General features: G+C 31.8%; 1 protein-coding gene across 2 annotated transcripts; it reads left to right on the forward strand.

Moving 5' to 3' along the window:
- The first annotated feature begins 11477 nt into the window (after positions 1-11477).
- On the forward strand, positions 11478-15260 carry LOC106769991 (receptor-like protein kinase). Of its 2 annotated transcripts, XM_022785360.1 has the most exons (3): positions 11478-12667; positions 12791-14623; positions 14739-15260. In XM_022785360.1, exons 1-3 carry the CDS (start codon positions 11695-11697, stop codon positions 15074-15076), a joined length of 3144 nt encoding a protein of 1047 aa, XP_022641081.1. In that variant the 5' UTR covers positions 11478-11694; the 3' UTR covers positions 15077-15260. The 2 variants fall into 2 exon arrangements, with proteins under 2 accessions (XP_022641081.1, XP_014511302.1); XM_014655816.2 differs by having other exon boundaries at positions 11478-14623; positions 14739-15258.
- The last annotated feature ends 2048 nt before the right edge of the window (positions 15261-17308 follow it).

Raw genomic sequence — 17308 nt, forward strand, 5'->3', positions numbered from 1 at the left:
TATTTGGTGAGTTTGGAGGAAATTTAGATATCTTTAATTGAGTTTTTATCCTTGAACAAACTATTGTGTGATATACGTAGGTACATGAATGAATGGCAATGATGTAGATTGTTGAATGTGATATCATAACAATGGAAACAATGAACTATAGTGATTTCCCATAGTGGAAATCCTATCATGTGTGATTCACTAAGGTGTGTCTTGAGGTAAGGGCTCCTCCATTTTATGTAGCTATCTTGAACTCTACTGATTATTCACACTCATGTCGAAGAAAATGATTAGGTGGTGAAGTGGCGAGGCTTTGTCATAAAGAAGACTTCAGGGTTCTTATGATTGTACCTGTGACTAACCTTGTGTGTGTTAACTTGGTAGACCAGCTCAATAGAGAAGCTCGGTAAAGAAGTTTGGTAGATCAATGTATTTCCACCACAAGTGCAAGGTTTCACGGTCTAACTCAAGTGTACTTATGCGGATAATTGGGTGTAGAAGAGCCTTTGATTATATGATTTGTATTTATATGATTATTTGGAGTGCACTGAATTGTGATACAACATGCTTTATTAACATAAGATGCTTCTTGTAAAAATTAGCTTACCCTTTTATGTTGATCGTCATATTTGTGTTTGTCTCTTTGTTTTGCAATGATTACCTTATCAGTGTGAGCAAATGAAGATACAAGTATAAAGGTTCCTTTAAAAGATGATGATCTAACCGATAGAGTTGGGGAATGCCTTAGGAGCATGAATGGTTAGTTTTGGTGTAGGGCTTTTCTTGGTTTAGTGTGGTTACATAAATGCCATATTTTTATAGTCATATATTTTTGTAGGATTGTATTGATATTCTTTATACTTTGAATTATTTGTTTTAAATAGTATTATGAAATGTCTTATTTTATTAGTTTTATGCTACTAAAATGGAACGTTATACTATAATGGTGATGGTGAGTAGTTCATCCTTGAGATGACTTAAAGGTTGTGTGTTTGTCGTGTCTTGTGTGTATAAGAGTTTAAGTTTAGATTTTAGAGATTGTTTATGAAACTGAAAGTGTTAAGAACATAAAATGTTTTGATAGAGTGATAAGGGTGCACACTTATGACTATATTAAAGATAGTTTTTCTTTCTTAACTTTTTTAAAGTTTTAGGATAAGAGTGATAAGCAACCGATAGTTGGTAAAAGGTAGGGTATGTGGTTAGTAGATGTTGATAAATTATGTATAGAAAAGTTGTGTTTAGTGGAGGGAGAGATAGAACTATAGTTTGAGTTTTGTCTTTGATACCAATTATTGTCATATTTGTATGTTTGTGATTTGTGTTTGGTGTTTATAGTAGTAAAGAAATGCATATTTAAGGTCAACTTAATTTCTTCACCTTTATAAAAGTTGGGTAAGGTTTTTGAGATAATTTTTTATCTCAAAGATATAACTCATAATGTGTTATATATTGGCGGATGAAAAAAAATCTGAATTTTAGTTTCGTAAGATGAAAAAGATGTTGGAATTCAAAGACAAAGTTTTGGATTAAGAGAGATTTTTGAATTTGGATATCACAATAATTTTAAGAGGTAATGAGTTTAAAGGTTAATATAAGGTAAGATAAATTTAAAATAATAAAGAAGATATTTATATTTGAGTAAAACATTAATGATTTGTATATAGGTTGAGTGGTTAAATGTTAATGTAAAAAGAATTTGGTTGTAAAAATAATGTTGAAGATATATAATTTAATCTTAGTGACTGTTATCGGGAAAGTGGCTACTATGAATAACATAAATAAATATAACAAAGCGTGTGTCCCATAAAATTAAACAAATATAAATATAGAGTTGAAAGTTTGTATCAATAAAACTCTTTGAATTTCAGATTTTTTTTTATTACTTTTACAGTATTTTTATTTTTGCAAATATAAATTTTTAAGATATCTAACATAATATTTTTAAATGAAAAGCAGTTATTTGTTCTGTATGCCTTTATACGCAAATGGACGTTTTTCTCAAAGTTGATAATAATATTCTATTCAAGTTTAATTAAATTTTAATTTTTTATACATTAATTAGTTTTAATTGATTATCAAATTGAAAAAAGTGATTATACTAAATATCTAAAACTTTTATATTTTCTACAGAGTGTTTGTTGTTTAATTTTATGATAGTAACCTACCACGCTACACCTCCTACTTTAATAACAATAAAAATGAATTTTTATAACCTAACTATCTTTATAAAATACATGTTATTTTATCTTTCTAAATTAAAGATTAAAGAAAACCAGTATAATGTAAAAATCAGAAAAATTCAATTAACAATACAATTAAATAAAAAGAGACTTAATTAAAAAAATTTAAAAATTTTAAACTCTTAATTTTGTTTATAATAGATATGTTAATTTTAGAAATTTTCAAACAATAAAATACTCAGTTTAATATTATTTTATAAACAAGTGTCAGGAAGTTTAGAAAAGTCATAAAAGGGGAGAGAAACGACTTTCCACCAACTACAAGAAAAATTCAAGTCAACACTGTCGACTTAATTTTAATGATTTGAAAAGAAATATATTCATCATTTATATTTAAATTAAACACACCTAAATGAATTTTATTTATTGCTTTCACATCTTGTTTCATAATGTATATCTTGAAAAAATTCAACGATGTGAAATAACAATAAATAAACTTTTGATATTCTATAAATAAAGATAAAATACAATTGCTCCATGCAATATTTGTTGACCTAAAAAGGTCAAAAAATGAGTTATAAGATTGTAGTAGAAAAGTTTTTGAATATAGATTCGAATTTTTGACCTACTTACAATGATCTGGAATAAAAAAACATCCTTTATAAAAATAATTTTAAAGTCAAATCACATAATGTGACAAATTAATAATAATAATACTAATGAAAGAAATTGAAAACATTTTTTTTATGGGTTGTTAAACTTTCAAAATATTTTTAATTAAATTGTTTTTTATTACACATAAATTGTCATCCTTTAAACAGTTCACATGTATAATCATAAATTATAGAGTTGCTAATTGTTATTTTCAAAATTCTTTGATAAAATTCTCAGTCTTAGTCATGAAAGGTTGGAGCTCTCCATGCGTTCCCACTTTTGACTAAAATTAAGAATTTAATTTGTAAGACTTGACCTAATCCACATGCATAATTAAGATTAACAGTAATAACTTAAAAGTAAACATGATTAATAGTCAAAATGGTCACATAGATTTTTACAAGTAAAGATTAAGTTATGAACTAAATAAAAGAATTCTCTATGAATAAGAATTTCAAAAATTAATATTTACTTAAAAGATAACGTGTGATTAAAAACTGTCATTACGAAACATTTAAATTATCATTTAAAATAGGATTAAATACGTTTTAGATCACTTAACTTTTAGTGAAAATTGAAATTAGTCTCTACTTGAAATTTTGAACTAATTTAGTTTCTTATATTTAAAAATACATGAATTTAGTCTCTTTAACCAAATTTTGTTAAGTTTATTTGAGGTTTCAAATATATTTATCAATTAACCGAAAAAAAAATGTGTTAAACAGTGTAAACAATTCAAATACTAGTATAAAATACATTTGAAATATCAAACAAACTTAACAAAATTTGGTTAAAAGAATTAAATTCATATAATTTAAAAGACTAAATTAGATTAAAGTTTTAAACATATATTAATTCTAATTTTTACTATATATTTAATCCTCGCAAAGGCATTCCAGATTTGTCATGTTATACAAACTAGTTGACATGCCAAAACCGGCAACCTATTTTTTTCTTTCAGATAGCTAAACTTACAGAAAAGGCTGGTGAACAAATAGGTCCCTGTTGTTGTATCAATTCCCACATGCTTTTTAATTTTATTATAAGGATATTATTATTATTATTATCCTGTCATTTGTCTTATACTATGTTACATAGGAAAAGACGTCTTTTGTATTTTATAGGCATCTTTCAAATAGAATCACAAAATGAGTAAATTGATTTTCAAAAACAAAACTTAAAAATGGTAGTTGTAATTTTTTATTTTTAATTTATGTTCAGCGAAGTCTTATTTTAATATTAAAACAATAAATAAAAGGTTAAAACTCTCTTTTGGTCCTCATATTTGTATGGTAATCTCAATTTGGTCACCATATTTTTTTTTGTCTCAATTTAGTCCTTTAATTTGTAAAAATGAAGCAATTTAGCCATCACCGTTAAATAAAGAGTAACGCCGTTTCTTAGTGACGAGTTGTAATATTTTTTAGCTGTGATGGCAATATCTATTAATTTATATGGGTGTTGGTTATGTAATGAACTCCTCCACATGGCATACACGTGTTATGGTCTTAGCCTTAACACATGCCCTAAAACTTAACATTTTAAGCAACCCTAACACTTAACATCCTACCAGATTTGTGGAAGCAGTGGAAGCAGATAAAGCTTTGGAAGAAGTGTTCATTTCAGGTGACCAAATGTCTGGATCTTCTTCTTCGTGCAAATGCTTGGGTGGTNNGGGCTTTGAACAGAGTACTGGTGGTGGGAGCTGGTTGGGAGCAAAACCCAGTTGCTATTGTGGTTCGAAAGCAGTGTTTCGCATGGCCAAAACTGCTAAGAACAAGGGCAAACGATTTTGGGGTTGCCCTCACTTCAAGGTAATTTGTGTGATTTCATTTGTTTGAATTTTGATTTCNTTGACGAGGGGGTGTNNTTTCTTCTTGTACAGGGTGGGAGTNGAGAGATGGGTGGATGCAACTTCTTTCAGTGGTGCAATGAAGAAGTCTTTGATGAACGAAATTTGAGGATTCCTGATGAAAGGAGTGCAAGTGCGAGAAACGANGAAGTGGGTGGAAGTATGATGAAGATGGAAGAAAGAGATGTTGGAAATCTGAAATATGCTTCTTTGGAGAAAAGTGTCGTTATTTTGGAGAAGGGCATGAAGGTGTTAATTGGGATGATGTTTGTTACCTGGGTGTTTAATGTAATTTTGATTTTGATGTTGATGAAAGTAGATTGATTTCTTAGGAGGTAGATGGAAGTATGTTGATGAAAGTAGGTCTCTGAAAGTGATGTAATCTAATTTCATATTAACAGGAAGTACTTTCATATTTATAAAAGTTCCTGTGTTTAATTTCATCTTGTAAAATGTCCCTTTTGATTTGTTTTATTTGATAATGATCTTTAGGGAAAAGAGACACAATATGCCATTCAATCTTTAGGGTGTGACAATTATTGTGATAATGATCTGTGAACAAGCACCATTGATTTGTAAACATTCAATCTGCAGTTAATTTGTATACAATAAAAACCAAAAACTCTTGAAGAAGCACCAATGAATTAAAATGAACATTGACCATTGTCTTAACCAACAGAGTTAATACAGATTGTAACTAAGGCATTGTCTTAAGCAATACACCAAAAAGACCAGANAAGACTAATAATCAAAAAAGATCTGATAGCAACATTGTCTTAATGAGTACATCAAAATACAACTGACATTACAATTAAAAGATGTAACCAATATAAGGTCAAAGTTCAAAGTTTCAAAATAAAGTGAAATATGACTTCATTCAGCAGCAGCAGGCACGTGTGTTGTTTGACCAGTAGGTTGCTCAGTAGGAGGTACTGTCACTTGTGGTGTTTGATCAGTAAGTTGCTCACTAGGTTGCTGAGTAGCTTGCTCAGTAGCTTGCTCAGTAGCTTCTGCAGCAGGAGGTTGGTCAGCTGGAATATTTGTTGTAGTTGGTCGTTGTGGACAACATCTTTTGTTGTGACCAAGTTGTTTGCAAATAGCACATGATTTTTTGCTCCCACCCTTTCTTAGTTCAGTATCATTCTTCTTCAACTCCCAACTCTCTAGCCTTCGTTTTTTCTTGGGCCTACCAGGCATTGGCTTCTTCTTTGGGGGTAACACATCTGGATATGGAGTTTTCTCCCAAAGAACTTGACCATTGATGGGGTAAACGATGGAGTTGTAAGTCTCTTCATACGTTGACTTCCTATACCAAGTACCAATATAATCTTCTGCATTTACATTCAAAAACTTCATTGCAGTGATGGCNTGAGTGCAAGGAATACCAGTCAGTAACCATTTTCTACAACTGCATTCTTGCTTGTCAAGATTGACAACATATTGCTCCCCAAATTGTGAAATATGGATGATTTCAAATAACTGATCTGATGACCATCTGTCATGATTCAAAAGTTAGAAACAAAGTTAGGAACAAAGTTAAAAAGAAAGAAAAAAAAGATGACCATGTTTGCTTTGGAAGAAGTATTGAACTTACCTTGGTAACCAATACCTGGTTAACCATGACTGTTTTAAAAATCTGTTGAGAACCTTAGGNCACACACTACCTTGATATAGTGCCATCTTTGTCCTGTTCTTAGCCCACCTCTTCATGATGTAAACCCTTATCTCTTCCAACATGGTGATAATTGGTTTAGTCCTAGTGTGAAGTAGCACACTGTTGAATCCCTCACACATGTTGTTGACAAGAGTGTCACATTGTGATCTAGAAGTGAATCTAGATCGTGACCAAAATCTGGGGAAAACAATATATGTGAAAATAAGTATAAATGTACAAGTACAACAATAATAACGTAGAGTAAGCTGAACACATACCTTGGTGCAATTCCAATCAAATACTTATAGGCTTCTAAATTGATCTCTTTAATTTTCAACATTTCAGCCTCCCATAGTTGTGGATATGTGGCTGTTGCTGCTGTCCACATCAAACGTTTGAGGTCTTTTCCAGGAAATTGCTTTCTAAAATTTGAGTACAAATGTCTAACACAAAAGCGTTGTTCTACCTTAGGTAGAAGTTCAGTAAAGGATGATAGCAGACCCTACAAGTTTAAATAATGAAGTCAGATTTGAAATATGTTAAATAAGTTGTAATTAAGCTTTGTTAGGGTTGACTGACCTTTTGTTGGTCTGAAATAAACGTACATGCTCCACATATAGCCTCCCCACCAAGATCCCCAATCAGAAGGTCCAAGAACCAAGTCCAGGAGTCCTTGTTTTCTACCTCAACAACANCATATGCAATGGGCANAATTTGTTCATTTGCATCTCTTCCCACTGCTGTTAGTAATTCCCCTCCATACTTGCCTTTGAGAAAGCAACCATCCAACCCAATGATGGGTCTACAACTAGTGAAACTATCTTTGCATGCTTTCAAGCATACATATNTTCTCTTGAAGATACACTCCCCATTAATATTTTGAACCTTGATTTTCACTGTTGAACCTGGATTTGACCTGAGAAGCTCATGACCATAATCATAGATTCTTCTATATTGTTCCTTGAATGAACCATCAACATTATCTTTTGCCATGGCTCTTGCCCTAAAAGCCATATTTCTAGAGATTCCAACATTCCATTTCCTACTCACTTTATCCCTAATATCCATGACTTTCATGTTAGGGTTCTCTCTAACANCTTTTTCCATCCTTTTGCTCAACCACTTAGAAGTGATACACTTCACATTAAAATCTCTGCTACAAGTGTGATCATCAATCACTTTTCTTAGCTGCCATGACTTGGAACNAGAACTAAAGGCACAATAAGCATACCATTTGCATTTACCATTGCCCCCACAACATTTTACACTAATCCTCTTGTTGTCATTCTTTAAGAATTTTAAATTTCGACCATTACTTAGTGCATATGTCCTAACGGCCTCTTTGAATTCGTTTTTATCAGTAAAATAAGTCCCAACTTCCCACTTATATTCTTCTAGAATTTTAGGCATGCTAAATGTGGGGAAGACAGTTCTAGGAATGTCACCTTCATCCTCACTTTCTGGACCACTGTCCAAGTGATCTGACACCCACTCATTGTCAGATATACCACGTAAATCATCCATGTCATCATTACCACTTGTCCATGAACTGCATGGTTGTTCTTCACTCAAGCTTCTTTTAGATGTACCAATGTTATCACAATGAATGGTCACATCAANAAGACTNTCTTCACTACTAGACTCATCTACGTTTTCATCTTCATCCTCATCTTCTTCTCTATTTTCATCTTCNTCCTCATCTTCATCCTCATCTTCTACGTCTTCCAGCTCAACCTCATCCACATCAGCAACCTCAACCTCCTCCAATTGTGTTAAACCTTCACCCTCACCCTCAACCTCAGCCTCAACCTCTCTCTCAACCTCTCTATGAACTTCTCCCCCAGCCAATTGTGTTACAACTTCAGCCTCACCCTCAACCTCAACCTCAACCTCAGCCTCACACTCAACCTCAGCCTCAACCTCTTTCTCAACCTCTCTCTCAACCTCACTTTGAAGTTCTCCCTCAGCCAATTCTGATACAACTTCAGCCTCAGCCTCAACCTCTTTCTCAACCTCTCTTTCAACTTCTCCCTCAGCCAATTGTGTTACAACTTCAGCCTCAACCTCACACTCACCCTCACCATGAACATTCTGCATTTCTGTTACAACTTGAACCTCACCCTCACCCTCAACTTGTGTTTCCACATGAACTTCATCATTAACAGCACCATCAACCCAGTCAATCATTTCAATTATTTCTGGTTCATTTCTATTATGAACAACGTACAAATGTACTTCACCATTTAACATTGCAATATTAACCATGTGCAAAGCACCCCTATCATCAGTCAATAATTCTAACCTCTCTGGTACCACTGACTGACCTCCTAAACTATACCAAACTTCTTTAATGTCTTTATGACCTAACTCTTTCACTGATGCTATTATTCCAAAATAGCAGAATAGGTCTGGATCACAAGACCATTGTGTTATCTCTCCATCAAATTTTAAATTACCATTATCATCACTAACAAAGTGTCCTGTATGATGGACCACTGCTTTAATACGGTCATCCATGATATACTACTATTGAAACAGAACCTTTTCACACCTGTATATTGGGGGNAAAATTATATTATGAAAGGGACGGGATAAAGTACTATCTAAGCAACTGTAAGACATGAAGGGACAGGGGATAAAATAACATCCCCACTAAGGAAACACTGGTCCANCAAAAGGGGACCACTACTTTTAAAGAAGTAAAGGAACAATTTTTTTGACCACGACACTGCACAAATGGACCACGAAACTGTACACATCAACACACAAACAGGAATTTCTGGGACCACTACTTTTAAACATATCACAGAAATAAAAAACATAAACAAACAATAAACGATACCCATCACAAAACAACAAAGCAACAACATAGGAAACATATTCTAAGATAAAAACACCAACATCATATCATAATCGGGACCACACGAAACCCATTACATATTCGAAGACAAAAAACATAGGGAACTTACCTTCACTGACGCCCAAGCTGAATTCGTTGCATCCACGAGCACATAGAACTTAGACGAAGAAATGGAGAATGCGAACCCTAACTCTGATTTNTGATACCNACCAAATTNCCAATTCTCTTAAATCCCTAATTCCCCCACTTATTCTTTTTCTCATTATTAAATAAAACCAAATTATAAAATCATTTTCCACGTCAATAGCTTTTTTTTAAATCATTTATAACTTAAACACTTATCTGTCCACCACGTCATCACTAAGAAACGGCGTTACTCTTTATTTAACGGTGATGGCTAAATTGNTTCATTTTTACAAATTAAAGGACTAAATTGAGACAAAAAAAAATATGGTGACCAAATTGAGATTACCATACAAATATGAGGACCAAAAGAGGGTTTTAACCTAAATAAAACTCACTTTGCTCTAACAATAACATTACTTGTGTAGGAATTTTTAGAGGTGAAATCTCTTAACTCATTTGTTGAATGGGTCAATAAAATAGGTTCTTTAGTTTCTATTTTAAGAAATTTAATTTGATACAATCAAATTACTTTTGTTGATACTATATTTACAATGTTAAATGTGTCACCTATTATCTCGTAAGTTTTTTTTTTTTAAGTTTTTAAAAAATAAAAATTTGTGAGATGTCAAATTAATGACAATATGTCATTATCACGTTTGAGTATAGTATCTTAATTTTAATTTGTTTTTTTATTTATTGTTCTAATTCAATTAAGTTCAATTTTTTTAAATTAAATATTTTTGTCACCTTTTAAATTAAGATTAAATTTAATTTTTATACAAATATTATACTTATATTTTTATTAAAATTGATATTTTTATAAATATTTTTAATAATACTAAATTTATTTAAATTTATATTTTGTAATAAACTTTATTTATAATTTTACTACATCATACTTTAATATTTTTATTATTGAAATTTATATTTCAACTAATTTTAGATTTTTAAAACGTGTAAAATTCAATAATTTCTGCATCAATGTTAGTGTTAGTTTAAAAATAACAATTTTATAAATTTATGTATGAAAATTAAAAACAATTTTATAATAATTCAAAACAAACAAATTTAAAATTTTGGAACAATTTTAAATAAAGTTTAACGTAAAATATAAATTTAAATAAATTTAATCTTCTTAAAATATTTAATAAAAATATAAATATTAATAAAAATATAATATAATATGTATATAAAAATTAAATTTATTTTCAATTTAAAAAAACGATAAAACTACTCGATTTTAAAAGAATTAAGACTTAATTAAATCAAAATAATAAATTCAAAAGTCAAATATGACAGTAATACGTCAGAGAGTATGATTTATACACAACCACATCAAGATTCAACTTTGTTTTAATAATTTTCAACACTTTCTCTTTTGTTGTTCTCTTCCTTCAAACGTACGGACAATAGTAATTGGATTGGATCACCATGTCAAACTTAGGAATCACAAGTCATAACAAGAGAACACGGCGCACACCAACGGCAGTTCACACACACACTTGTATATTACTTTAAAGATAATGATACTATATTTTCTTTTACTACATTTAAACATCGTGTCATTCCGTGATTGATTGGTCCAAAATTATTCTACAATCAATAATAATAATAAGGATAATGATATTTAGATAACATTTTTTTAACAACATTTGAACATTGATTACGTATCAATCTGTGATTGGTCAAAAATTACTCCACAATAAATCAACCACAGAATGACATGTAATGATGTTCAAATATTGTAAAAAAAATATTATCTATTATCATTATCTTTACTTTAATTACTCATATTAGAGTTTCATCTGTATCTCCTCTTCCAACACTAAACCAAATATTGGAGAAGTGAAGAAAAAAAAAATTAGAATATATTTTTATATTTATTTGACATACTATATAAAGATAAAATTGTTATAAAAGTGTAAATTTTTGTATTTAAAAAAAATAAAGTAAAAATGAATGTAAAAAATTTAAATGGTTAAAATATCATTTTAAAAAAAATAATACCCATTGTTTTTATATCTGAATAAGCCATAGATAGACAGACAAACACCAACCAACTTGCATGGCACCCGATCCATTCCACTATTTATTTGTAAGAACAAAGGGCTTCTCCAGTTTCAGCTTCTACCTTTTCTCTTCCTTCCACAAACTCTCCTATCTGTCGTTTCTTCTTTATACACTCAATCAATTATTTCCAGCCTATTTCAGCTCCTCCTAACACAGCCTAAAGACCAAAACATCACCATTCTTTGCTCTTCTTGCACGCTGCAAGAAGGTAAGTTTTTATTCCCTCTTAAACCTTTGCCACCACTCTGTCATATTTGTCTTTGTGATACCTTGTTGTGGTTCCTTCTTGCTTCATTCAGTTCTTCCTATGGGGTGTCTCTTGCTGCTTCTATGTTTTTCTAGCTTTTTATACGCTGTTTCCGCCTTAAACTCTGATGGGTTGGCTTTGTTGTCCCTCTCCCGGGACTGGATTGTTGGGTCTGGTGACATAAACTCCACATGGAAGTTGTCAGATTCCACTCCATGCTCGTGGGCGGGAGTGCATTGTGATAGTGCCAATAATGTGAATTCTCTAAACCTCAGTAGATCTTCTATTTTTGGCCAATTAGGACCTGAAATTGGACGTTTGATTCACTTGCAGTCCATAGACTTATCATATAATGATATGTTTGGAAATATTCCCCCAGAATTAAACAACTGTACCATGCTTGAGTACATGGACCTTACTGTAAACAACTTTAGTGGAGGAATACCAGAGAGCTTTAGAAACTTGCAAGATTTGAAGTATGTGGATCTCTCAATTAATCTGCTGAGTGGTGAAATTCCTAAATTCTTGTGGGAATTTCCTCTCCTGGAAGAAGCGTATCTCAGTCACAACAGTTTAAGTGGTTCCATTCCCTCAAGTATTGGGAATATGACCAACCTTGTCACACTGGATCTTTCTTATAATCCGCTGTCAGGGACTATTCCCATGTCCATTGGAAATTGTAGTAAATTAGAAAATCTGTATTTGTTAGGTAATGGATTGCAGGGTGTTATTCCGGAGAGTTTAAATAATCTCGAAAATCTTCTTGAGTTATTTCTAGATCGTAATAGTCTTGGAGGTACTATTCAACTAGGATCTAGAAATTGTAAAAAGTTGTCTATTCTGTCTCTTTCTCGCAATAACTTCAGTGGGGGTATACCATCAAGCTTGGGGAATTGTAGTGGTCTAATAGAGTTTTATGCTACAGCCAGTAACTTAGTTGGCAGTATACCGCCAACCTTAGGACTCCTTACAAACCTTTCTATTCTAGCGATTCCAGAGAACAGTTTGTCAGGGAAAATACCTCCACAAATTGGTAATTGCAAATCACTGGATATGTTGTATTTGAATTCCAATGAACTCGAAGGAGAAATTCCTAGTGAATTGGGAAACTTGAGTATATTACGCGAACTTATGTTGTTTGAAAACCATTTGACAGGAAATATTCCACTTGGCATTTGGAAAATTCCAACACTTGAGCAGGTACACGTATACATTAACAACCTTTCAGGTGAGCTACCTCTGGAGATGGCAGAGCTTAAACATCTTAAGAATATCTCCTTCTTTGAAAATCAGTTCTCTGGAGTCATTCCTCAAAGCTTAGGAATCAATAGCAGTTTGGTTGTGTTAGACGTCACAGATAATAATTTCACCGGTCCCATCCCACCAAATGTTTGCTTTGGAAAGCAATTGGTCAGGTTGAATATGGCTAAAAATAAATTTTATGGCAGCATACCACCTGATCTTGGAAGATGCACAACTCTTGCAAGGCTGAGACTCGAAGGAAACAATTTCTCTGGGGCACTTCCTGATTTTGAAACTAATCCAAATCTCCTTCATATGAGCATCAACAACAACAAAATCAGTGGGGAAATTCCATCAAGTTTTGGAAACTTCACAAATCTCTCTCTTTTAGATTTATCTGTGAACAGCTTGACAGGTCTTGTACCCTCGGAGCTGGGAAACCTTGTGAATCTCCGGACTTTGGTTCTTTCTCACAATACTTTTAAAGGTCCTTTGCCACATCAACTGTCAAACTGTAACAAAATGATCAATTTTGACGTTGGATTCAATTTCTTGAATGGTTCATTTCCATCAAATTTTCGGAACTGGACTGAATTAAATACTTTAATTCTCTCAGAGAATAATTTTGATGGTGGTATTCCAGCATTCTTGTCAGAATTTGAAAGGCTCAATGATTTACAACTTGGAGGAAACATGTTTGGAGGAAGCATTCCTAGATCAATTGGAGAACTGGTGGATTTGATGTATGTTCTAAATCTAAGTGCTAATGGGCTGATAGGTGAGCTTCCTAGGGAGATCGAGAACCTGAAGAATCTGATAAAACTGGATCTATCTTGGAACAATTTGACAGGAAGTATACAAGTTCTCGATGAGCTCAGTTCATTATCTGAGTTCAACATTTCATATAATTCTTTTGAAGGTCGTGTTCCACTACGGCTAACAAATTTTACAAATTCCTCTCGATCGTTTTTCGGAAATCCTGGCCTATGTATCTCAAATTTCCCTGAAAACAGCTATTTGAGGCCATGTGATACAAATTCAAAAACGTCAAAAAGGCTCAGTAACGTTGCAATTGCATTGATAGCACTTGGATCCTCGATATCTGTTGTTCTGTTGCTGGGGTTAATTTATATATTCATTATCAGAAAAATTAAGCAGGAAGCCACAACCAATGAAGAAGATAGTTCTCCAACCCTTCTCAATATGGTTATGGAAGCTACAGAAAATCTAAATGACCAGTATATTATCGGCAGAGGAGCTCAAGGAGTTGTCTATAAAGCAGCACTTGGTCCAGACAATATTTTGGCTATAAAGAAGTTTGTATTTGCTAGTGATGAAGCGAAGAGCTCAAGCATGACCAGAGAAATTCAAACCCTTGGAAATATTAGGCATCGAAATTTGGCCAAAATGGAAGGCTGCTGGTTGAGAGAAAACTATGGTCTAATTGCATACAAATACATGCCAAATGGAAGTCTGCACGATGCTTTGCATGAGAAGAAGGGATCACACTCCTTAGAGTGGAATATCCGGAATAAGATAGCTGTTGGAATTGCTCATGGATTGGCTTATCTCCATCATGACTGTGATCCCGTCATAGTGCACAGAGATATCAAAACGACTAACATACTTCTAGATTCTGAGATGGAGCCTCATATTGCAGATTTTGGTATTGCAAAGCTTTTGGATCAGCCTTCTACCTCCATACAGTCAATATATGTCACTGGTACACTTGGTTATATACCACCAGGTAATTCTTCTACAATATTACACAATAACTGCACCTTTTTTTGTTGTTGTATTACATCTCTTTTATTTCTAAATGCTCCTACCACAGTAAAATACTAAATGATTGTTTATGACAGAAAATGCTTATACAACAAGAATGGGTAAAGAGTCCGATGTATACAGTTATGGTGTAGTATTGCTGGAGCTGATATCCAGAAAGAAGGCATTGGATCCATCATTTGTAGAAGGAACAGATATAGTTACTTGGGCTAGATCTGCCTGGGAGGAAGCAGGAGACGTGAATGAAATTGTTGATCCAGAGTTGGCTGGTGAAATTTCAAATTCTGAAGTGATGAAACAAGTAAAAAAGGTGCTTTCAGTGGCTTTGAGATGTACATTAAAGGATCCACGCAGCAGACCAACGATGAGGGATGTTATCAAGCATTTGTATGCAGATGTTAAAAACTCCACATAGGAAAGATATTATAGTTTTCTTAAGGCTTAATTCACATTGTATAATCATGACAGGGTCTTATGTTTCTCCTGTTGTGGTTTTGTTCTTTTATGTACAAAGTTTTGTTTTTATATTCAATCAGGCATTTATGCATACTCTATGGAACTAAGTTCAGTGTTTTTCTAAGACTTTTTATTTTCACTGATAAGGACAGGAGGACATTGAACTTCTTTAAAAGTAGAATGAGTTATTGGATTATTCTTGAGCATAATATTCTGGAACAGGATTAGAGACAAACCTCCAAACCTTGACATTGAAAAGTGTTCCCGAGTTCATACTGGGCATCCAATAATTGAAATCATGCAGAGAATATTCGCATGTATGTCTGCTGCAGAAGATGACAAGCAGAAATGAGAAAAATATTCCTCAATTGGTGTTTTTATAACATTATTTCATCAAATAATTTCAAAACCTTCTTAATATTTCTACCTGTTGCTATATCAACCAAATTCGGATCCTTAACAGGGGACAGAAAAATATCATTGTAACCTAAAGTTCCTAACTTTTTTTACTGTTACCTGGATCATGACCAAGGACTTGAAAATGATAAAAAAATATATTTACATATCGCAAACCAACAAAAGATGAAAAGCCCTCTCTCTATTTGGTCCAAAATATTTTCATTCAAATCAATATCCACCAAGAATCTCTCAAAATTAACATATATTCTATTTTTTGTAGCTTCATCCAAAGAAATCAGTGAAGAAATATCACTGTGATAGAAAACAAAATGTTTAACACTTACCTATCTTGAGCATGAGAAACCTTGAGACTGAAATTAGGATATTATAGTGAAATTGGAAGGAAAGATGGATTTGGGTTCAAAAAACTTGCCCAGAAACCAGACTCCAAGTTTAAAAAAAAGCTTTCATACCGATTTTGGTCTCTAGTTTTGGTCCCTAGTGAGGGTTTCTTGAATATGGTCCTACTTTTTTTTTTTTTTTCATAACAATTAATCTCATTTTTTGAAAAAACTGTTCAATTGACTCCTTTTTTATTACTACGTCAATTTTCTAACCGTGCTGGTTACCACGTCAATACGGTTAGAAAATTGACGTAGTAATAATAATAAAAAAGGAGTCAATTGAACAGTTTTTTCAAAAAGTGAGATCAATTGTTATAAAAAAAAAAGAAAAGTAGGACCATATTCAACAAACCCTCCCAAACTAGGGAGCAAAAGCGGTATTAAGCCTAAAAAAATTCTCATAGGCCGAATATATGATGAAAAAAAAAATATTATTTTATATGTAATTATACTATACACATTATATAAATAATAATAATAATATATTGCATAATATATAAATACTAATTATGTATTATATATACATAATCTATGATAATGATATATGATGAAATTTGTCATTTTGATGTACATATTTTATATTTTATATTTTTGTTTCAATTTGTTTTAAATGATAAAAAAGAAAAAAAATATGATAATATATAATATTCTTTATTTTGGTACACACATTTAATATTTCTATTTTGTTCTTTATTATATTAAATATAAATATAAATTACTCATACGCTAAAAGTAATTCCACAGTACAAGTCACCCAGTAATATTTTCATGTAATCACTATTATTTTTTTTAAACCTCTTTATAGTAGTATATATGATTCTAATTGTTATAATAAGTAATAGAAAAAATTATTGGATATATAACACAAAAAATCAAGGAATAAAATTATAGAATTAAAGTGAAGTGTAATAAAAAAATATAAGTCAAATTGATATAGACAGTTTTACAATAATGATTTAAATTTTAAAGATAATTATAATAAAAATTAAATTAAGTAATAATCTATGTTAAGTAAAAGTTATTTTTGTTGACAATACTTAGTTTAGTCTTCCAAAGGATTTACTGTTTTATGTTTAATTATAATTTTTTCATTACAAATACTAAAAAAATATAACATTTCACAACATCAAATATTAACACGAAATTTGCAAAATAAAAAATAAAAATACTTGAATTGAAGTGAAAAGTTCTAACAAAATAAAATAAAGGGTTAAATATGTTTTTAGTCCCAGCGATTTTGGTTTTAGTCCATTTTCAAACTATGACACAATTTAGTCTTTCAACTTTAGAAAACTCTGGTTTTAGTCCTTTTTACCAAATTTTTTTAACTTTATTTGTTGTTTCAAGCACGTTTTATTATAGCATTTGGATTGTTTACACTATTGTTT

This window comes from Vigna radiata, chromosome 8 (assembly GCF_000741045.1).
Source record: "Vigna radiata var. radiata cultivar VC1973A chromosome 8, Vradiata_ver6, whole genome shotgun sequence".
Lineage (NCBI taxonomy): Eukaryota > Viridiplantae > Streptophyta > Magnoliopsida > Fabales > Fabaceae > Vigna > Vigna radiata.